The 23445-nt window shown below is 40.6% G+C and overlaps 1 protein-coding gene across 1 annotated transcript in view; it reads right to left on the reverse strand.

Annotated features, from left to right (window-relative positions):
- ROCK1 (Rho associated coiled-coil containing protein kinase 1) overlaps positions 1-23445 on the reverse strand; it is a 4526103-nt gene that overhangs the window by 2879125 nt on the left and 1623533 nt on the right. The window contains exon 8 of the mRNA XM_044065727.1: positions 18682-18820. Within this exon, the coding sequence (XP_043921662.1) occupies positions 18682-18820 (139 nt within the window). The remainder of the gene's footprint in view (positions 1-18681; positions 18821-23445) is intronic.

Genomic DNA, 23445 nt, shown 5'->3' on the forward strand with positions numbered 1-23445 from the left:
GGAAATAAAAGCTCACTCAACCAGAAAAGATGGATAAAGAGAGACAAATAGAACAGAAATACAAATATAGAGAACAGGAAAAAGGATGAGAACAACTTTCAAAAATAAAGAAATTTTACTTGGCTGCAAGAGAAATGGCTGACGCTTCTTGTGACAAGAGCAGCAAATGATATCTGAGGTAATATGGAGAGGGGTGTTATGGGTAGAGTATTCGCTCAAGAGTTTTTGGCGGCGAGAGGTGTACAATGACCAAGCCGGTTCCAAGGATCAGAACAGTGTAACCAAAGATCGACAACATCAGATATATTTTTAAACCAAGGTCCTGAGGGATAAAAAAAAATAACATCTATGGTTAAAAAGTCAACATCAAACAGTCGAACAAGTTACTACTTCATCTGATATAATAGCTATAAAAGGTGCTGCATGTGGTGTTGGGCAGCGAGGTAAATGGCTTGCAACACAGAGTGCCCAGGTATTGAAAAATCCAAGCTACAATGCTCAGATTTGGGGCCACTCATTAGAAATCAGAATGTTCCTGCTGAGGCTTTTGGCCAGAATATTGGATTTCCCCGGGATGTGCACTGCCACCCATCTCCAGAATAATGATGTGAACATGGGCCTCCAAGGAAGACCAGGATGCTTGAAATGTCTTTCATCCAAAATGCCCCACCCCCACCTCAGGAGGGAGGCATCCATGGTGACCGTTGCCAAGTTAGCTGGAAGAACAGTCTCTTGAGGGTTACTAAGCAGACCGCAACCACCAACAAATTTGTTCAAGACACACCTTTGTCAGCTATATGGGAAAATACAATGGCCTTTCCTGTCACATCCCATGGATGTCCAGAGTCTATTGTAGAGCCCTCATATGAAATATGGCTAAAAGAATCAACTCTATGGATGCTCCCCAATATGGGCTAGAAGTTTCATAAATGTGTGAGCTGGAGGCTTCAAAGTTTTAAGCACCGACAAGACCAGAGCATGAAGGCTGATCACTCGAACTTGGAAACTTGGTGATGTGACTGACCTTATCCAGGCAACAACCTATGAATTCTTAAACATGAACACGTTGAAGGCTTGACTTGGGGTAACTAAATGTAATGCATAAGTGGTCACACAGTTAGAGAAAGGTGCCCCTGGCCATGATCAATGGTGCTCTTGAGGGAGCAGTAAGGAGCCAATCATCCAGATATGGAAATACCTGTATTTTGTGCAGCTAGAGCCATGCTGCAACCATTGCCATGCACTTGGTAAACACCCAGGAAACTGTGGTGAGGCCAAATGGCAGGGCCCTGAACTGGTAACGACTGGCACCCAGCCATAACTGCAGAAACCACCTGGAGCATCTGTCTATTGTGATATGATGGTAAGCATCCTTGAGGTCTATCAAGCACATCTAATCATCATTCCTCAGAAGAGATAAGATGGACTGCACAGTGATGGACTGCACAGTGACCATCTGCAACTACATCTTTTTCACAAGATGATTCAGTCTTCTTGCATCCAAAATTGGCTTGAGGTCCTTGCTTTTTTAGTACTAAAAACAGAGTATGGAATAGACCCCGAACCTGGATCCTTGTTAGTTTGGTGGAACGTCTTGAATGGCTCTGTTTGTGAGCAGGATTGTGAATCTCTACAGCTGCCTGCAGTCTCTGACAGGGCCAAATGCCTGAGAAATGCTTCTGATGAAGGTTGGGCACCCCAGAAAAGGGAATGTAGTAACCTCTGGATTCGACTTTTAACACCCATGCATCACAGGTGATGGCCTCCCAAGCTTTTGGGTGAACAGCCAAATGACCCCCGAATGCCTCCAGAGTAGAATAGATGGGCAACCCTTCAGAATCATTCAAAGGGCCCACCAGTGAATGTCCCATGGAAACCCTGATTCTGTGGACCACCGCTGCCTGAAAAAGAGGTGCTTACCCCCTTTTGATTCCTTGAAAGGGTCCACTGAGGGATAGCAAATCACACTCCAATGGTGGACAGCATCTTCCCGTCTTGCTCACTCCTAGTTAAGAGTATCCTTAACTTTCAGCTCAAACACGGAACAGCCATCAAAAGGGGCACTGACAAAGGGTGCAATGATGAAACATCTGCAAAGTTGCATAAACTCATCTAAGTGTGGCACAGCACTGCAATGTCAAAGCCAGATACTTAAGATGCTCTATCAGGTGTGTTTGAAATGAGCCTCACAGAAACATTAGCGATGCAAGTCAGGGGAGACAACTGAGTCTCCAGCATCTCAGTCTCTGGAGACTACTGACTTTCCCTGACACTTCAGACACCAAGACAAGTTGGAGTCTTGTCAAGTGTGATAGGTAATTAAGTCTTATCAGCACAAAAGTGGCTAAGACATAGGAGGACCTCTCTAACAGATCCAAAGCCCGAGATTCCCTGTTTGGGATGTGGACCAAGGAAGCTTTCCTCAGGAATTCTCCTTCTTGGAGGCAACCATCACTGCAATAGCCTCAATGGCTGGACACTTACTCCAATGTGGCCGGTCCTTGGGGGGGGGGCAACAATCTTGCCTGGCTTCTTGGGGATAGACTCCATTGTGATGGGTCCCTTCCACACCCTCTGGGACACTAGGTCTGTAAGAGTGTCCACAGGGGGAACCACCCAAGGAATGGATGGGCTATGGCAAAGGCATACAAAAATACTGATCTTCCACAGAAGACATTTTGGTGGTCCAGCCTCAACACTAGTGAAGCAGCTCCAATAAGTCGCCAAAACAGGCATCATCCCACAGAGACTTAGGGGACTCCTCTCCTTCCTCAAGGTCAGTATCTTCTATGAGACTCTTCTGGGGTATCCAGGTGTTTCCTCTTACACCTCCTCTTTCCTGTAACCTCCTGCTTTGGCAAAGCCGGGGGGAAGGGAAGAGGCTGGAAGCCCCGTCAAGGGGGCAGGATGGCGACCCACTGCCACAGGCTGTCCAGGAGCAGACTGATGACTGGTTGCAGGACCAGATGAGAAAGAGAAAGATGCACGGGATGGAGAATCCTGACCCTTGTCCTAATAACAGAACATCCTCTCTACAATGTCAAAGGCCAAGGAGGAAGCTGGCCTCTCATGGCAGAGGATCTCCCGCAGCACCCGAAGGTATCAGAGACAGCCCCTATCTTGAGGGAGGCATGCCAAGCACCGACACGGAGATCGGAGTTGAGTTGTCCAAAGTCCCAAGTGGAAGAGATGATCATGAAGCAGGGATCACCAACCCTGACCTGGAAACACCCACTTAGACGCCACTGCTCCAAGATCCAGACAGCTCTAAAGTAATCAGAGTCGATGTGATCAAGGAATGAGTTAGAGCGGAGGACAACAAAATTGTCGGATCCAACCCAGTGGGTGAGAACAAATTAGGCCCAAATACCTCTGATCTGAAGGGGCCAAAGGCGGAAGCCAAACAGATGGCGCCAAGGGTCCTTGGACCGGTCCCACACCTGACGGGATAAGGCCTAATTGCATCTGCAAGAGGACATCAGCTGCTCCAAATCAGAATTTTTCATGCTGCCTACGGACTTTGATGACCAGACAGATAATGCCACTGATAGCAGCTTGTAGAGCCATTTGGAGGATGATGAATCCATCTGCTGGATCCGAGCTGGAGAGGCTCAGAACCAGGGCAGGGAAGGTGAAGACTCTGGTGACAGCTATGGTGGAGTGGAAAGTAAGAAGGGGAAGGCTGCCCTACCAGAATTAACCCCTTTATGCATAAAAGGAATTTGAAGGCTCGGTCCATAGGTTGGTACTAGGCTATCAGCCCTAGGGCCTATACAAGCCTAGCCATAACAATTCCCTGGCTATTTCTTCCCACGTTATTTACTTTCCTGGACCCCTGTCTAGCAGGGCGACTGACGTGATCCCTGGGGTGAATTTCCTTTCTCCCATCCAATCGTCAAGGTTCCTCTTGAAGAGGTCCAAAGAGGCGCTCTGCTTGACATGTATGGGCAATCTATTCCAGAGTCTGGGGAGTCTCTGGGTCAGGATCCAGGAGTCTTGCTGGTTGTAGGCACTGACAGAAATCGGCTCAGAGGGGGTCAGAGGCAATGTCGACAATGGGGCAGCCAGGGCACCCAAAAGTCATGGGATCTTCGGGGCCAGTAAGCCCAATGAGGAAAGACCAGGGACACAGGAAGAAGAGGATCTCTTCCGACCCCCTTTAGAAGACCTGCAGTCCCACAGATGGTGCTTCTCACACCAAGCCTTTGGAACAGAGGGAGAAGTAGCAGATGGAGAAGAACAAGAGGAGAGAAGTCCATCGAGGACCAACTTGGCATACAGTCATTGATCACACTGAACCCAAAACCTTCATAAATAGTAAACAAGGAGCCAGGTGCAATGCTCCCAGGCAATAAATACATTTAACATGCTCATCCTGCAAAGGCAGCTTGTGGCTACAGGACATGCACTTATTAAAGCCCTTATCCATAACCTAACAAAACAGAAAAAAACAGACCGATAAAAACCTACGGACAACTACTCGCATTGAAAAAAAAGACGATCAAAACAAAAAACAAAACAAAAAAAAAAGCAAAAAAACTTTAGCACACTCTAGCTAAGATTAAAGTGAAACCAAGCCTAGTTAAAGGCAGGAAGTCCTAATGAAAGCCAAAAAACGCCAACAAACCTACTCATTTACCCAAGGCACACAAAACTAGAGTGACTCTAGAATGCAGGGTAAGGGAAGCAGAATTCTACACCAAAAAACACTACACTAGGTCACCACAAAGTATACACCAAATGGATCGAGCTGCTGACTGGAATGGCAGCAAACTAAATTGAGAATTAGGGTGACAAGCGGACAGTTGTGGGTAAGGGAGGAGGCATGAGGAAAGTTTGAAGTGTGATGGAACTGGCAGCTGTAGTATTTGAGTCAAATCTGAAGACTCACAAGTTGAAGCCAGACAGAGCAGACCACATTGGATCTGATGTTAATCTTCATAGAACCTGAGGCATAGTGGTGAATTTTCTGGACTGGAATGAAGATGGGTTAGGCAGATCTACTTTTGAACTAAAGTGAAAGAAATCATCACAGGCAAATAAATACACTAAATGTTGAATATAGTTGTTGACGGCACAAAGTAGTCAAATTAATCTGGGAAGGGCAGCTGTCCATGGAGCTCATTGTAAGGGAGAGACCTATTAAACAAATGATGATTAAGGAAACATGGGAAGGACAAGCATGGGCAGTAAATGAAAATGAGAAAAGGTGAGAAATAAGGTGCTGGGGTTTTGAGAACAGCAAAGCTGCACTAACTGCAAAGCAAGAAGCAGTACTAGACTTATAAATATAAAGCCACCAGTGTAGGCAATGTAAGAAAAATAAGAAAGGAGTAGTCAGTGAAGGGAAAGAATGAAGAAGAACAAAACATTTAAAACAATGGCCAACGGGAGACGGCAAAGGTGGGCAAATGATATAGATGAAGCAGTTTTAACTTGTTCAGTTACTGAAGACAAAGCTATTAAATCATAACAGTCCATCAGCAAAACCAGTTTAAGTGCCTGAGTAACAGTAAAAGTGCTACTACTAAGTCCATTATCTATTCTGAATAACTGTTAGCACTGCAGTAATACTGGTTCAAGCGTGAGAGGAAATCAGGTTAAGCCTGTGAAAAAAAATCTCAAACTTGTTAATATATTACAAGAACTGGCTGTATACTACAACATTATCAAGGACAGGCAGAGAAGATGTGTCTAAGAATATTAACAGAATTTTGGAGTCAAAGCTTTGAGTAAAGGGACTACTGGGCTATGCTTCAAAGAAAGGTGAAAACTTTTAATGACGACAGATCATTAAATCCCTTAATTTTAATAGGGACAGTTCACAATGGCCTGTTGAGCTACAGCCCCTTTATTTTCATCTGTTACATAAAATATAGCAACTTAAAAAATTATTTAAAAATGCATTAATTTTCATTCTCAGGAGTCGCACTGCATGCAATTCATAAGTTCACACTGCACATGAATAGAATTCAGAGTTCTCCCTTAAAAAAAATATTAAAACATTTTTAAAAAATAGCAGCCACCTTAAGCTTACTTCCCCACAGAGAATAAAGCAATTCCTCTTTATGAAGCCTCTCATCACTTTAGGGGAGGTTAGAATCAATACTATGAGAGTTGGCTGGACTTCAAGATGAAGCAGCAAGAACCCATTTCATATCTGGCTCAGGCTGTCAGATGACATGTTCCTTGGGAAGCAAGTGACTGCTCAGAGTCTTTATAACAACCAAGTTCTGTCCAACTGTTTAAGCAGTGAAGGACTTTTGTAGTTTGCAGCAAAATATGCTCTTCTTTTGCAGAATCCCAGCATTATGTTGCCAGAAGAGACTTAAGTATGATGTTTCCAACTAAAAGACTGGGTTGCTGGACAAGGAACACTCGTTCTTGTGAAGTGAAATCACTTGAGATTAAAATTGGCACCAATTACCAAATAATTAGTTAATTTTGGATACAGCTGCTTTGGAGTGTTTCAGAAGGCTTAAGTGATACTCCATGGATTCACTCAAGTATCTCAGATCACTGGCCACTTACATCATGGGGGTCCATCAGTAGTAGGGCTGAAAGTACTGGAAAATATCATGACTAAAACTCTTCACCTAACCTGTACAGGTCATTTTCTGTTGGTAGCACTGCAGTCTGTGGACAAGGTGGAGGTCATGGATGACGATGATGATGACAATCAATGCAAAAAGACACAATGATTCCTTTTTAAATGTTTGTTTATAATGATGCTGCTTTGTAAATTTGCTACAGTATGGGAAGGTCACAGTAATGGAATGGTACAAGTGATTGTCAAGTGCTTCCTCCTAGTTTAATGTTTTGTTTTAATACAGAGATAAGTGTTTAGCTAAAAGTACTCTTCTATTTTGAACATAATTTGCACAGTCATACTGTATTTAAAAAAAAAAAAAACTACACTGGGTTATTCTTCATCAACCCCCCCCCCATTTTCTCATTGTTCTACATGGGGATCAGGGTGTTGTGCCAGCTGTCGTCACCTCTCTCTCGATTCCATTCTCCTCACCTACCACTCATGCTCGACTGTCACAGATCTTCTCTCACAAAATCCATTTAACTCTTTGCTGGATGCCCTCATTTCCTCCTGCCTTCTTTCCTGTTTCTCCCAAACATTCCATAGGTTCACAGGAGGTTATTAGGCTAGCGATCCTAGAGCCTTTACGAGCCTTGTCATGTTAATCACAAGTAATCCCATTTGTTCTTTTTTGGGTGGTTTGTAGAATGAATTTATGAACAGAACGGGTCTGTGATCAACACCAGTCTCCCATCCAATTATCTAGGTTGCTTTTGAATAGGGTCAGTGAGGAGCTCTGTTTTACGTGAATAGGGAGTCTATTCCAGAAAAGAGGCAGTCTCTGGGTGACATCTCTATCACTCTAGCATTATCTGTTAATATCACAAGCTAGGCTGAGATCCCTAGAGCAACTGATTCTTAAGCCATCAGACTTGTGGATGTGCAGCTTTTCCATTAGGGCAGAGTTGGAGATTGCCCTACAGGCCAGTCACAAGTCCCCTCTCAGCAGCCTATAAGATACAGAGTAAAGTGATGGGGCTTTCAGCCTGTCCACATTGGTCATGGGTTGGAGTCACTGAATTTTTTTTTTCTTAGTGAGAAACCTCTGAGGTCTCTCCAGCTGCTGCAGGTGTCTAGTGAGGTACATGCAAAAGGGTGCATTATACTCTGTTAGTGGTCCTGAGTACTGGCTTTGTTCCAGCTGAGTGGAGGACAGCCAGTGTCATCCCTTTAGACAAAGATGGAGTATACACCAATCTGGGAAATTATAGACCCATCAGCCTAACTAGCCTGATCTGTAAGGCCATAGAACTATCACAGACCTCATTAACAAGGACAATGGCAACCTCCAAACAATCGATCCCAAACAGTTTGGCTTCATCAAGGGGAGGTCATGTCCGTTAAATCTGGTCAACTTTGAGACAATCACCAAAGCCATGGACGAGGGGAAGACTGCACACCTCCTACCTTGACCTGGACAAAGCCTTCAACATTATTCTCCACTCGAGCATAATAGATAAACTCCCTCAACTAGGCATCAATCCACGTTACCAGATGGGTAGCTAACTGGCTCACTGACAGAACCCACCTACTCAAAATAGGGGAAGCCACCTCAAGCAGTAGACCCGTTTCAAGTGGAGTACTCCAGGGTTCGGTCTTGGGGCCTCTGTTACTTGGAATATACTTTTCTGAGGTGCAGGCCAAAACCAGTGGGCTATAGCTGATCAGGTTTGCAAATGACTGCAAGCTGGGGTACTGTCATAAATTCCCCTAGTGACGTGGACATCCTCCAAGAGCGTCTCACCCAAACAAATGACTGGTGCCAGAAACATGGCCTCAAGCTGAATACTGCATCATCATCCCCGTTGGGGAGAGTGACATCCCCACAAATTATCACATTAATAACGTCCTAAGCATGCAATTAGTCGTGAGGGATTTGGTCACCCAGATTGATAGCAATCTGACTTTTGACCACCATGTTGCTTCCATTGTAAGGAAAGCTTTCTATATGTCCCACCTCATAAAGTAAGGGTATCTCATCCATGAACAAGGAGGTCATAACATCCCTGTATTCTTCTCTTATAAGGCCCATTAGTGAGTACAATGCCCCATTTGGCATGCACCTCGCAAAGCACATGCAGCAGCTGGAGAGACCACAGAGGTTCCTCACTAGGACAATCCAGGGCCTCAAAAATCTACCATACACAGACAGGCTAAAAGCCCTATTCCTCTACTCAGTTTCATACAGACTCTTAAGAGGTGATCTCTTGTCTGGCATACAAGGCGATCTCGGACCCCACCTTGATGGGACTTGCTGCATATCCGCAAGTCAAGCTCTAATTGAGTAACCATCGCACGCATGTCCTCAATCTGGTCTGTGACATCAATAGGACTTATTGGCAGGGCAGATTTGTGTCCCAGAGACTCCCCCTTTTGTGGAATACCTTTTTAAGTGCAACTTGGGTAACTGGATGAGAAACAGAAAATACATCCCTGGGATTCCACCTGTGTCCCTGCTGGACAGGAGCATCAGGTGCTAATTTATCTAAACATGGGCTAAACTCTTGGCTAGGCTTATAACACCTCAGGGCCAAAAGCCTAGTAACCTCCTATGATCCTGATGAGGGTCAAGTACAGTGGAGTTATAACATCCCATGACCTGGATGCGATGCCCTTGCTTATGAGGTGCACTACACAGGAGGCTTTTCTTACCACTGTGGAAACTTGGTGGCTAAAGCTAAGAATGCTATCAATCTGTGTTCCCAAGTCTCACATCACTGAGTTGGGGCTCAAGGGGGGTGCTGTCAATACTGTAATTTATAGGGAATTCTGTTTTGCCAAAGGGAATAATAATGCATTTTTTTTTTGCATTTAGTTTTAGACCATGGCTTTGGCATGTTTGTGTTACCCCCTTCCTGTAATATGTAGGCATCACTGAGGGACTCTATGATTGTTCCCAGTTTGCAATCATCAGCTAACTTGGCGAGGCAAAGGCAGTCTACTTTGGCCTGGACTTCTGAGAAATAGATGCCAAACATTAAGGAACCCAACACAGACCCCTGTGGTACTCTGCTGGTGATGGGTCTACTGGTGGAGGTGGAATTACCAATTTTGAGACAGTGTCTTTTGTCAGTGAGCCAAATGGCTACCCATCTAGTAACATAAGGGTTAATCCCTATCTGGGAGATTTGCTCAATGATGCCAAAGTGAGGAATTGTGTTGAAAGCCTTGGCAAGGTCGAGATAGGCTGTGTGGCTCAACCTGGTCTGCGTCTTACCTTCATCCATGGCTTTGGTGACATTCTCAAAGAAGTCACCAAGGTTTAATAAGTAATCTCTACCCTTAATGATGACAAAGAGGGTTGGTTTCAGAGTTCAGAGGTCAACTATGTCATTTGACAAGGTCCATGATGATTCTTTCCATGGCCTTGCAGATGAGGCTGGTTAGACTTATGGGTCTGTATTTCCTAGGGTCATTTGATGGCTCCCTTTTGCGCAGCGGGGATTACTGTTGCTGTTCTCCATTCTACAAGAACATAGCCAGTTCTCAAGCTACAATTAAAGAGAACGCCAAGTGGGTTCACGAGATCTTGTTTTAGACTGTATTATACAATGTCATCTCTGGAAAGACGAGAAACGTGCACGCTGATTGGCCAATCCAACCAGCATGCACATTGTAAATCCAAAGTAACCTAAGTTACAAGTCCAGCAGCTAAGAAATCATGCAGCCCTGCCTTTCTTTTCAGAGAGGACATTGTATAATAAAAGCATTATTCATCTGTCCACATTTCATGAGAAGGGAGCAGAGAACATTATAGTAAGCAATTCCCCAGTCTCATTTTTTCTCAAAAGCACATTGTCAGCACCCCCTTAGATTATTAGTATTATGTATATAAAAGTGCAAATTAAAAAAAAAAAAAAAAAAACAGTAAGGCAATTTCAAACATATTGCGTCTCATTCGGCTAGTGAAACTTGGGGAAAAAATGAACAAAAGGAAACAAAATGGCTAGACCTTTCACTTCCACTTTGAACAATGATTCCTACCCACCCCCAATCATCTAAGATTGCATTACGACTCCCTCATTGTGATTTTCAGTACACAAAAGCAAAAGTGAGCTCCCGCACTGAAACTGACACTACACGACAGGGAAACAGCATGCCTAGCTACATACGAGTCTGAGGTAGGAAGAAGAAGAATATCTGTTTTATGATCAGTTCTGTATAATGGAATGTGAAATTATGTTCAAAGCAGTTCTAATCATCAACATCCCAGTGGCTTCTTTAGCCGTAGTTGTTGTAGTCCGACAAAGTTTTACACAGCCAGCAAGGTAAGCGAGAACATAACATCTAATTTATATTTTTTCCATCTATAGTGATGGACGTAGAGTAGTGCAGAAGACAGCAGTGCTTGGGAGAATTAAGTTTACTGCATGGCAACAAGAAATGTACCACTCAGTTTATCGCAAACATTAAAAGCAGATGTAAATCATACTTCTATACTGCAACTTTTCTATAAGGAACGTTCCTGATTGTGACGTTTAAAAAATCCACATTACAGGCTATTCAACACTGAAAAAGACTTATGTATATACTGGTAATGTTTTAACAATATCCATGATAAATTATTTTGAAACATTAATTCATCCAAAAAAGTTTTTTAGAAGTATGAAGAAACATTTATTATACAATGTCGCCTCCTATTGTTTGGAATATAATTCTCAAAAGTTCAAGACAAACCAAAGGGGCTGTGGCTAACTACGCCAAAGTGGGGACTATTTTATCTCAGAAAAAGTGGAAGAATACAAAGTACAGCAAACAAAAACCTAAACAACAACAAAACAAACATAACACAAAACTAACATCATTGTATAATACTAATAACCCAAGGCTAGGTGTAGGTAATGCTGGATTTACTCACGGTTGGCTTTGTTTGGTCACTCAGGCTTCGTCCTCGTGACCAAATCACACCAACCATGGGTAAAACCAGCATTACCCACACCCAGCCGTGGGTTACTGCTATAGTAAACAACCTGTGATATTATCTGGTCCTATTTAGGCCGTGTTTTTGGCCTTGGCGAGTGTAGAGATGACCTGTTCTCTAGAGATACTAGGCAGAGGGCTAGTGTCAGGTATTTTTTGGGATATGGTAGGTGGGGATAGGGGGAAAACATTTGCACTGAATCTGTCAGTCAGCAGGTTGGCGATATCTTCCTGTGTAGTATGAGTGATCTAATCTATAACCACTTCGGCACATAGCTGGGCATTCCCTTTTAGACTTCGGATGTAGTTAAAGAATGCCTTATGATTATCCTTGGCTTGGGATGAGATTTTAGTTTTGTAATTTGCTTTAGAAGACTTTACAAGACTTCTGATTTTCTTGTTTAGGCTTAGAAGGGAACCCTTCCTTTGTAGAGTGATATACCTCTTGCTTTTGGACAAAAGTTTTTTCCTCTTTGTTATATAATCCGTTTATACCTGAAGTCCACCAAAGTGGTTTATTTTTATGAGAAGACCTGGTTTTGATCCGGTCACGTACAGCAGAGTTTATACAGTCGCTTAAGTGTTTGTATAGGTCATTTGTGTACACTTCTGCATAGTGATCACTGATGTCTGCGATTGTGGGTGTTATGAAGCTTTATATACCATTGCTTAGTAGACTGTAGTTAGCTTTGGTGAAGTTATTTTTTACAATTTTTGTTTCTGAGAGGGTGTCAATTCCAGTAGTTACTTCAAACGAGACTGATTTGTGGTCTGACCTAACCAGGGAAGTACAATGACCCCCCCCCCCCATGTTGGTGGTTGGTGAGTGCTATGTCCAGAACATAAGAGCCCCTAGTAGTGTTGCAGACCAACTGTTACAGAGCATTTTTGTTAAAGTCCAAGAACCTCTGGGCAAGAGTGTTTTTGCTCATGTATGTCACCCAGTCTATGGAAGTCAGCTGAAATCTCCCATGACTATGGTGCTGGGCTGTAAGATGAGAGATTATATAAATTGAGGTAGGTGGTGTGCTGCACACCCTGGTTCATGCGGGGGGATCTATAGCTAGCAATAATGTGGTAATGGTACTTTCCCAATAATTAATTGGGCATGTAGTAGTTAGAGAGAGTCATGCTGTTTGACCAGTCTCTAAGTGTATTTGGTTTTAATGAAGATGGATACACAAACAGCTTTGGTGTTAGTTTTAGGAGTAAATGGCTGTCAGTATACATAAAGGAATTGTTATACTGCCTCAAGATGCCCATATCAATCAAGCTGGAAGGAGAAATGATGGGAAACTGCCCATCCATTGTGGAAGGATTTTTCTGAATGTGGTATTTGGGAAGGAAGTGGGCTAGCTGGACTTAAGTCACAAACAGCAAAAATGAAGCAGCAATTCAATTAAAGTGTAGTGCTGGCATAAAGTACACTTATTTTTCAGATTTCTTCATAGGATGCCTTGGATTTCAGTGTAGATGCACTCCAGACCTCTGGCTAAAGTTGCCAAACATTGAACAGCTCAGGTAAAATGAGTACAAACCCACACAGATGTGAGGCTTATATACAGGCAAATTTAAACTGTTTTAACGCAACTACCAATGGGAAAGCCTCAAACAAAGCCTTTCTCCAGAAATCCCCATCTCAGATGGATCCTGAGCTACACACTTTTGCCACAAGGGTGCAGGGAGGCCCTTCTAATGTAAGAAGGCAGGTTTAAGAGCACAGTGATACCAAACAGTCTAGATTCAGCAGGTATGAATCTAGCCTATGCTATTATAAGGCAATAAAACACAATTTCAAATTGCTGAGTAAAACACACTTTGTATTCTGCTTTTTTGTACATGTGCCCAAAACACTTACAGTTCTCTAACCTTCTCTACAACTGAAGCTACTTCGGCTTCTGCTCTGATATCATTTTTTCTTCTGTCTCACAGTGTGTATACTACCACAAGTCTCAAGCTCTACAACTTTCCTCAGCTGCTATGCTTTCAATACCCAGGTTTCTGTGCCACTCAGAAGTATTAATCACACCACTGTTTTGTATACCTTACTTTGTAGTTTCTTTGGCATTCTTCTGTCACAAATTACCCCGGATACTCTGTACCATGTGGCTGCAGCCCTTCTGATTCTAGCTTTGACTCCCTCATTCATTTCTCCTTTCCTCAACCACTCCACCTAGGCACGTGAAGTTGTTAACCTGTTCCACTACTTTCTTTTCTATCTCAATTTTAAGCTTCATCAAGAGTAATTCTTGCCTTTTAGCCAATCAAAGTTCACAGTTTCAGCATAATTAGCACAGCTATTCTACAATTCAGCAATAATTCACTGTGGGCACTTCTTATTCCGGCCACACTACTTTTGAGTTTTTTGTTATATATGTTGCCAACAGCAACAATGAATACAGCTGGAGAGATATTAGTTTCTTTCTTAAAGCAATGATTTCTTCTCTATGGGTTGTAAACGGTAGATTTGGTCTTTTGGTAAATAGCCAGTTTCTTGCCTAGGTCAGTGCTGTCCTACAGAGGCAGGACAACTTTCAGTGGAGTTAACATCTTGTTTTCTGAAATGGGCTAAGGATTCAGAAGGGGTGGTAGAGGAATAAAACAATGGTGGGACAGCTCTCATTCTCACTGAGGGAAGACCGACGACTGTTCTGCATCTGAAACCAAGTGACATAGCATGATTATACAACTGTATACTTGGTTTTAGCATGAAAAAGGCAACAACACTACGTTACATGTTACTGTGCTGATGACATGATCCCTTTGTTGTTTTCATAAGAACACTTGCATATGTAATGCACTAGCTGGTCACGGTCTGTCAACCTATGTCTGAGGGTTATGTCATGACACTCTGCACTGGAAAACTGATTAGAGAAGATCACATCTACCAGTGTACCAAAAAGACGATGAGAGGTCTCTGCAACCAGAGAAATGTGTGACAATACATCACTACTGTATCCTTATCTACTTTACTATTGCTTCTGGCAAATAAGATGGTGGGTCAAAGAAACAAGAGGATTCATTCAATCATAAAGGGGTGAAAGTCATAACCACTATGGCAACTATGGTCACAATGGGGAGGCATGTTACTGATAGGTGGTGCTGTTAATGATACAGCATTTACAGATGAAAGTACACTTCTGTAAGTAAGCTTACCATAACAGTAGATGTTCAAATAATCACTGTTAGAGTAGCCTAAGCTATAAGGGTTACATCCAGACGAAGACCATATCACAGTTATGCAAGTAATCTTACCGTACATGTGACATACTTGTATGTTTTTTTTTTTAATGCCAGGGTGGGGACTTCTACTGTTACACTTCTAACATTGTCCTCTCAAAGCTTTAGCTTCCAACTCTAAACTGGCATGAAAGCTCTGAAGGGCTTAGAGCCCAAACCTGACTTTTAGTCAGCTCAGCTTAAGCTAACAGTTTGTGCGTACGGAAAGAGCCCTGAAAGCTTTGGAAGCTGGCCAGCTGTTACATCTTTAACAGGACATAACCCATACAGCTTAGGCTAATGCAGTAGTGATCGTTAATGAAGGACATCCTTTATTAATTCTTTATTTGCATACATATCCAGCACATCTATTCCCTTCCCCACATCAGTTTCATTGTTTAACACTGATGTAGATGAAAATGACTGAATGGCTGTAATATTGAAATACCCAGATCACAGCAGAGTCCCTTTGACAGTGATTAGCAACAACATGCTGTAATAAATAAATTACAGAAAATTATTAAGTACAGTTTGCAAATTCAGAGTCTAGATAATACATATTGAAAAATTCCGTAACTTTAACTGCTGTACTCCTCTTCTGTCTGCCTTATTTTAACTTTCAAATTGTATCTGTCCCATAAAATATTATAATGGAAGCTATTCAATTGCCTCCTATGTCTGCAATGTACCAACCCTGAAGAGGAAGACTGCTCAGCTTGCGCAACTGCACATGACAAGTTATTTACTTAAAACTGTAACCACACTCAAAAGTTGACTCTGCTGTGACATAGCCCCACCCATTCAGCTGCTCCCTGCACCCCTCCACATTCACTTTGAACTCCGCAACTGTTGCTACTTTTAAGGAAGTCACAATGAACATGAATAACAATGCAAACTGTGAGGTGTAAGCAAAGGCATGAAGTGTGGTCAAGAGAAACTAAGAGGTTTGCTGGTGGAGAGCTTAGCTTTGGAACAATAAGGGAGCTATACATCATTTTAATTTAATTTTAATGTATTGATTTTTTTACCACATTGTCCAACTAGATCTGTTGCAGACTTTCAGTGAAGAACTGGGCAGAAAAGTTAAACGTACAGTAAAGTAGTTTGATGACTATATAATATTCATAGAGTTTAATTAACACACACACAAAATGCAAGAGTTATAGAGCCTACACCAGTAAATTAACTATCGTGACTGATCTGAAACATACAAGGTTTGTGAATCAAAAACAGCAAATACATACTGTGATAAGAAACACGGATTAGTAAGAAATCTTGTGCGTGACTGTGATTACTTTGGTTGAAACTCCTGAATGTTAACATCTGTTTGGTCAACACATTTTGGTCAACAGAGCGAATGATCGATAGGTGTGCGATATTTACAATCTCTGGTGTTGAGGAATATGTCCCTTGTCCAGGGTTTGTGTGATCTCAGAGTTGGTATACATAAATAGAAAGGGGTGTGGGGGGCTTCCTCATGCAAAAAACATTGTTTTTTCTTTTTTTTTTTAAATATCATTTGCATGCAGCAAGGATTTTCCTCACTCAAGCATAGTGACTGTCAACATTTGCATTGTTGGCATTTTGTGGTCAATGTTACTGACTCGGTGAAACCTTTCTTGCAGTGTGTGTATTCTCACACACACACACATACATATACTACACTTCAGCTAGGCAGTCAAGGAACAGTTTCCCTCAAGGATGTGTGGTTGAAGGCTGTAGCCTGCCAAGATACGACGCCCATAGTGGAAATAAATACGGAGGCAAAGGAGAAAGTACACTGAACACGCACACAGCATGACATTAAAATTCTACAATGAGGGAAACATGGCCAGCAATGGTCATAGCAACTAGGAGAACTGCCCAACATCACTGACCACAGCAATTAGCTACACAGGAGTCTGGAACACATACTACAGCACATCAGTGCAAGTACTACATCTGCACAGAAGCACTCTGCAGTTTGTGAGGGTGAAGGGTGTGCTGGTGGCTATCAGCTTACAGGGACAGTCACACCCTATGCACGGAGCAGCAGGATGTAGGCAGACAGGTCACTGTTGTATAGACCACTGGGTAATATACTGGATTACTGTGAGACATTTCCTCACCACAGCTGTCGTTCTCCATGCAGTCCTCTGTTTTCCCCTCAGCTGTGCAACCCTAAGGAGAACCTGCATGTTGCTGGTGTAGAAATGACTGGCTACTGCAGATTTCTCCTCCTTTTGCTGTACATTACTAAAGGCCAATCCATTAACTGACATCCTGCACACAGTGGGTGTCTGGCTAAGAGAAAATATCCTGTGACTACCCAGCTGGAATCCATGCATGCTCAAAAGTATTTGGAAACATGCCTTAGTAAAGTATAAAAAAAATAAGGTGTACTCCTCTGTTGAAACAAATATGTAATTTTTCCTGTAAATACCGTCAAAAAGTAACTTACAGCAGTTACACTGTGCAACATTTGTAAAGAATTTGTAAATGCTTTTTTGAAGGAACTGATTGCTCTCAGTTCTGAAATGTTTGAAGGAATCATGTTCCAGGTATGAGCAATTGAATTCCAGAACAGTGCATTTTTTAGGACATTGTGATGTGATCTATAGTTTCTCAATATTAGTGTTTTATTGTTTTTGTTCTTTTTGCATGACAGAGGAAAATGTGGGCACTATTTAGAAGACAACAGTTTAGATTGCTTTTGAAGGAGGATCACTTTAATGTACTAAAGAGTGTGTTGTAATATATTTTTAGGCTAGATCCAAATGCAGATGTAGCAGTTTTATGGTATATTTTTCCAGTATAGGTTTTAAGATGGCTAGAGAATCCTGCATAGGTGATACAGCCATAAAATAGGATATAATAAATTAGTGAGGAGACAAGTTTAGTATGGGCACTGAAAATCGGGTAACAAAGACCCTTGTAAGTTTACCAGGCATGACGTAACAGTTTTGATTTCCTGCCTTAGTGAGACGGAGTCATCAATTAGGCATCCCAGACATCTGAAGAGCAGAAGTCGGGAACAATACCACCTGTGATTATTTTTATTTCAAGCTAGACCATACACACCTTGGAGGATTTAAGAGAGTTACCTGAATTAACAAATTACTATACGTTTTAGTCTTTTAAGAAAGAATCAAAAATGTTTGGGGAAGTAAAAGATGTCTTTTTGGGGGGTGCAAACTAGATAACATAATTATTTTTAGGTGTATCAAAAAAAAAGCACACACATGGTGCAGCAGTAATGGCCTAACCTCTAAAGTCAGAAAATGTAGCAACAGGACTTGCAAAAAGGAATAAATTATAACTACAAAATAAACAATCAAATCACAAGACAGCACCCATTATTTACAATCTAGAAACAAAGGTAGACAGTTTAAACTAGCCAGTGCATACCCAATCAAAATAAAAAAAACAAATTCTACAGTACCATTAAAGCCAATAAAGTCAAACTCCAGTATATTCAAACAACCCCTCACTTACGCTGCACTGATGAGGTCGATAAAAAGGCTCAAACATGCATATCTACAGCTAGTGAAGTTTGGCTTTATTGGCCAGAATATACCTACAAAGACTTAAAAAGCATAGTCATGGCATTCAGAAACCATACAGCTTAAAGACTTGTGTCCTTAAGGGGTCATCTTCATATATCTCATGGACCTCCATTACCAGCGGTGTATGGTATTACTCAGAAAAGATTCTACATTGACTGGAACTTTCTTTCAGAAATACTATAAAATGAAAGCACCAGTCATATGCATACAGTCTTCCGACTAGCAAATGCTGAGCTACTTGTGAACAAAATCGAACGTATGAATATGTACGTAACACCACAGAAATGTATATCAAGTGGCAAATGCTTCATTAGAAAAATGCAAAGTACCAATAAACAGTTAAAAATGCTTGATAAAACTCTCAGTTTAGAACATGACAAAGATAATATATATATATATATATACCTTGAAGTTAGAAAGGCACATATCAAATTTTTTGCATCTCTTGAGATTTCTAAATCATCTGGAAATGTAAGGGAATTCGTATGGTTCATTATTTTGCTGTATGTTCCAACCAATGAATCTGCATAAAATGGGGTGTCACCTGGAAAAAAATGACAGTGAAATTTTTATTGTGCTGCTCACCAAATTTAGTCAGCTTCAACAAATACCCTTTAACTAAATGGTACTGTCAAACAGGACAAATGTTTAGAAGTGGGCTGTTTCTTTATGAACACTACTACACTAAAGTTCTTATACAATTTTCTCATTTTATATGCTTCACTCAGCTCTGTAACACAAAGGGATAAAGCCCAGAATTTGGCCTTGGTCAATCCAGTTTTAATGAGCAACACAGGTGCTGGAAAAGCCATACAGGAAGGGACTGGCCGAAATGGCTAACGATGAATTGCCCACTTGCTTTTGCAATGGATCATTATCTAGCTGAATACTAGAAAGCACTGCTCAATGCACAGGAACAAGGAGAATGTGAACCTGGCCAATGAGTGCCCACAGCATTACAGATGTGCAGAAGCAAGCTTCTGTATCAAACCCAGCACAGCAGGGCACACCACCATACTAGCATCCAAAATGAGGATGACTGTGGGTACATTCAGATAATCCTGATCCAGCAGTGGGTAATACCTTTTTTCTTGCTGGCTCTTGCTGCTCCAATGCCAGTAAAAAGATCTGGGCTATGTGAGGCAAATCCCTAATGCTGGCAGAGGCCTCTCTGTTCCACTTGATTCAAAACACTGACTCCAAACAGACTGGAGAGAACAAAAGGACAAATAGAGCATCAAAAAGTCATTAAGGTCAGGCTGAGAGGCCAAACCAAAGATTTATGAGAGCTTAAATGAGTGTCGTTATGTGGTATTGTAAACTCCACCCAAGCAAGACACACATGCATACACAGAAATACATAACATATATATTACCTGCCAAAGTAAAATGCTGAACAACTTCAGTCTGAATGTACTAAAAACACAACATTTAGGAAATGTTTGAGCAGGTCACAGAAACACAACTAGCTGGTAAAAAAAAAGATTTGTGTATACATAGTCAGAAAAGTAATTCTTAATGGAGGGTATGACACAGGATGGTATTCGAAGACCACCTTTCAGACCTGTTTATATATCTGACAAAAAGTACACACTCCTTATACCAACAGATTTAAAAGGAGTGCTTCTGCAGTAGGTAACTGCTGAGATTTCCTCTTTTTAAATCCCCAGTTCATCAAAATACGTTTCCTGATGCATACTACCGCCAAGGCACACACTAATACCTCCTTGCCTAATTATTAACTATTCTTTTATTTTTTTTATTTCACCTCTCATTTTACTCTAGCTACTACTATAAATTAACTGACTAAGAAGGCCGACGCATTCTACACTGTTATCTGAACAGCTAAGGCACGCATTCTAAGCACTACAATATTTACTACAGATCTATTTTGTAAATTTTAAATAAGGAAATATGTTAAGACCCTGTCTCCTATTTATATTTCAGTAAGTAATTAACAATGAAATGTGCACTTTTCATGGAGTTTTCCTCTGCAGCCCTCCTCTTAAAATGAGCCGTGTTGCTAAACTAAACAATCCAAGTTAACAAAAATAAATAAATTTAGTCTATTATGACATGCCCTGAGAGACATGGATCTGTGGCTGACACACACTGCTATATCATGTAATGTGCAGAAGGATGTAGCCAGTCCCAGTTTAACCTCCATGTACTAATTGTAACCTGAAAAAAAAATAAAAATAAAAAAAAACATACAAATACGAAAAGTATATACATTTAGTTCATTCACAAAAAAATCCATCTCCAGAAGCTGAATGGACAAATACTCCACAAAGAGAGGAATGGCTGGAGAATAATAAACATCTATGGTGGAAGGTCTTTTTACACTACAGTTGTGTGTTAGGCATTTACCATAACAACAGGCCATTATATCTGAGTTTTCCCACCTTCTGAATCCCATTTCTCTGCCCAAAATCTCATCTCGGCAGTGAAGTATTTTCTAGCAAGAAACTAACAATGACCTCACATTGAACTAAGAAAACAAAGCAAGTATTGTGAGGCAGACCACCCACATTACTCCTTATTCTTTTTACTTCTCTGAGCCTGCATTCCCCACAGGGAAATGGTGTTTCTAGTTTATGAATGCAAAATAATTTAAACACAAGTAACCACCGCAGTGTATATAATCTTTAAAACAAGAAAAAAAACCCAGTTGTGACTTGATGGTCATTAAACGCGCGCGCACACACACACACACACACACACACACACACACACACACACACACACACACACACACACACACACACACACACACACCTATATCTAGCTAGCTATATAAAAATAATACACACACACCTCTAGCTAGCTAGCTATATAAAATTCTGGACATGCTGATAAATAGTTCCCTAACTGTTCAGTAGGGACTCTAGAAAAAAGCAAGTACATAAACAGAACCAATACATAAGTAAATATGGAAGAACAAAGGCTTTCTTCTGGCAAAGAATTTTAAAGAGCTTTTTTTTTTCCCAACTTATATTTTACTGCATTTTCAGATTTAAATGTTAACAACAATGACAAAAAAACTGTATACAATGAAAGAAAATGAAAAACATTATACAGACATTTAATGCCTTTATCATCCTGTCATGACAGAAGAAAAAAGAACTGGTTATCTACTCGACAGTAAATGACATTAGCCAACACAATAAGACATTTATCTAAATAAACTGAGGTAATATAGACATAATATTAGGAAACAAAAGGTGACCTGCAGATAATATAAGTAGTAAATTAAACCTTTGAACTCAACTATTTACAACTGTACAAATAGTGCTACTAATAGTTGAGAGATAAACTTTTACTAATCATGTTATTTTACAATAAATTATGCTGCTTAGAGATTTTATTTCAAAGTTATTAGAAAAAGGGTCTTCCATACCAAATAATGTGGGTAATATGTGGTCTAAGATATTTTTCCATATTTTTAGGAATTGTATTCATTTCTTTTTATCATTAATCATGAGTTTGTGTGAGATTATGCAAGTGTGGGCCATATTCGTAAATTCTCCCCCAGATTAATTTAGATCGGTCTATCCAGTTTTGAGTAATATATAATTTGACTAGTTCAAATATGGGGATCAGAATTCTTAAATCTGATGTGGGTACACGTGAAGTGAGTTAACATGTAAAATCGCAAATTCCCAGGATAATGTAGTTTTCCCATAACCCATTTTGTCAAGTTTAATTCTTAATGAGTCCCAGAAGTTATGTGCAAATTTGCAGTACCAGAGGATATGTAATAAGTCTGCTATTTTTGATGGACAAAAGGAGCAGAAAGGTGAGTTATTCAGGAAAAAAACTTATTTAGTCGTTCTGGCGTGTAATAGACATGATTGTTGACCATTAACTGGGCGTAAGTCAATTTCATGTAGAGAGAGTGTATTAACCCATGCTTGTGAGAGCTGAGCATTAGTTATTTCTGGATTCTTGTCTTTCCAGTATTGAGCAGATGTAAAGGTGGACTGGTATTTTACAAAGGTGCTTTACTTTTATGTAGCTGACAGCATTTTTTTTGGAAGTTTTAAGAACTTGACTAAGGCCTGTGTGTTTATTACATTTTCTATTTCTTGTGGGATGTCTCTGAAGATAGATATCTTTTCCACCAATTGTTTCAATATTATTGTGCATTTGTTATTACGGTTGAGATGATGTTTGATATCTTTTAATGACCTGTTTTTAAGTCTATATAAATCCCAGACTGTAAGATCTTTGATTTGTGGATATTGATCTAGGTTGATCATTTCATTTCCTATTTTTAAATTTGGGTTCAAGTGTATTGGCTGTAATAGGGTTAAAGCGCTTTTTAGTTGTAGGTCTGACAGAAGCGATTGAAAGGTTTTGATTTTGTGCTTAATGGAGGCATGAAGTTTTATATCTTTTGGGTTAGATCCATCTATAAATGGTATGGATTTAGGATTTATATTCGTCTTTAAAACATGAGCGTACCATACATTAACCCATTTTGGAAAGGATTCCGTATATTTTGTGATGAATTTTAAAGAGCTTTAGCATCTTCCAAATACATAAATTAAGTAGAGCTGGGTAAACAAATGCCTATTACTTTTCTGCCCATAATTCAAAATCAGATCTGTGAATAAAGGGAAAAAATAAGTATGGTCACCTTGCAAATGAAAATCTACTTGTAGACTTAAAAACAGGTCATTAAAAGATATCAAACATCATCTCAACCGTAATAACAAATGCACAATAATATTGAAACAATTGGTGGAAAAGATATCTATCATATAAAAATCGAAAGCATGGAGAAAACAAATTTGTTCAAATGTTAGTACAGTACAAACACCTGTAACATGTCCAACAGTGAAAGCAGCAACAGAACACAGCATATGGTGGAAATGCAAAAGGTGTTGCTGCATCCACTGTGGACAGTAAGTACAAAATGTGACATACTTCTAGACTACTCCTTCCAAAAGGCTAATATGTAATAAAAGCTACCGCTTTGGTGTTATAGTTACATCTCCTCAAAGACCTACTGTTAACGATAACTGCTTTACACACAACTCCACTACTTGCTTTATACAACATTTTTAATGCCTGTCAAGATGCTCAATAAAAACTGTGACAACTTGGACGTGTCACTTGCCTCCATGAGGCCTTTAATGCGACTATCACCTAGAATATGAATTT

The sequence above is a fragment of the Protopterus annectens genome, chromosome 3.part0 (assembly GCF_019279795.1).
Source record: "Protopterus annectens isolate FY-2018-M chromosome 3.part0, PAN1.0, whole genome shotgun sequence".
Classification (NCBI taxonomy): Eukaryota; Metazoa; Chordata; order Ceratodontiformes; family Protopteridae; genus Protopterus; species Protopterus annectens.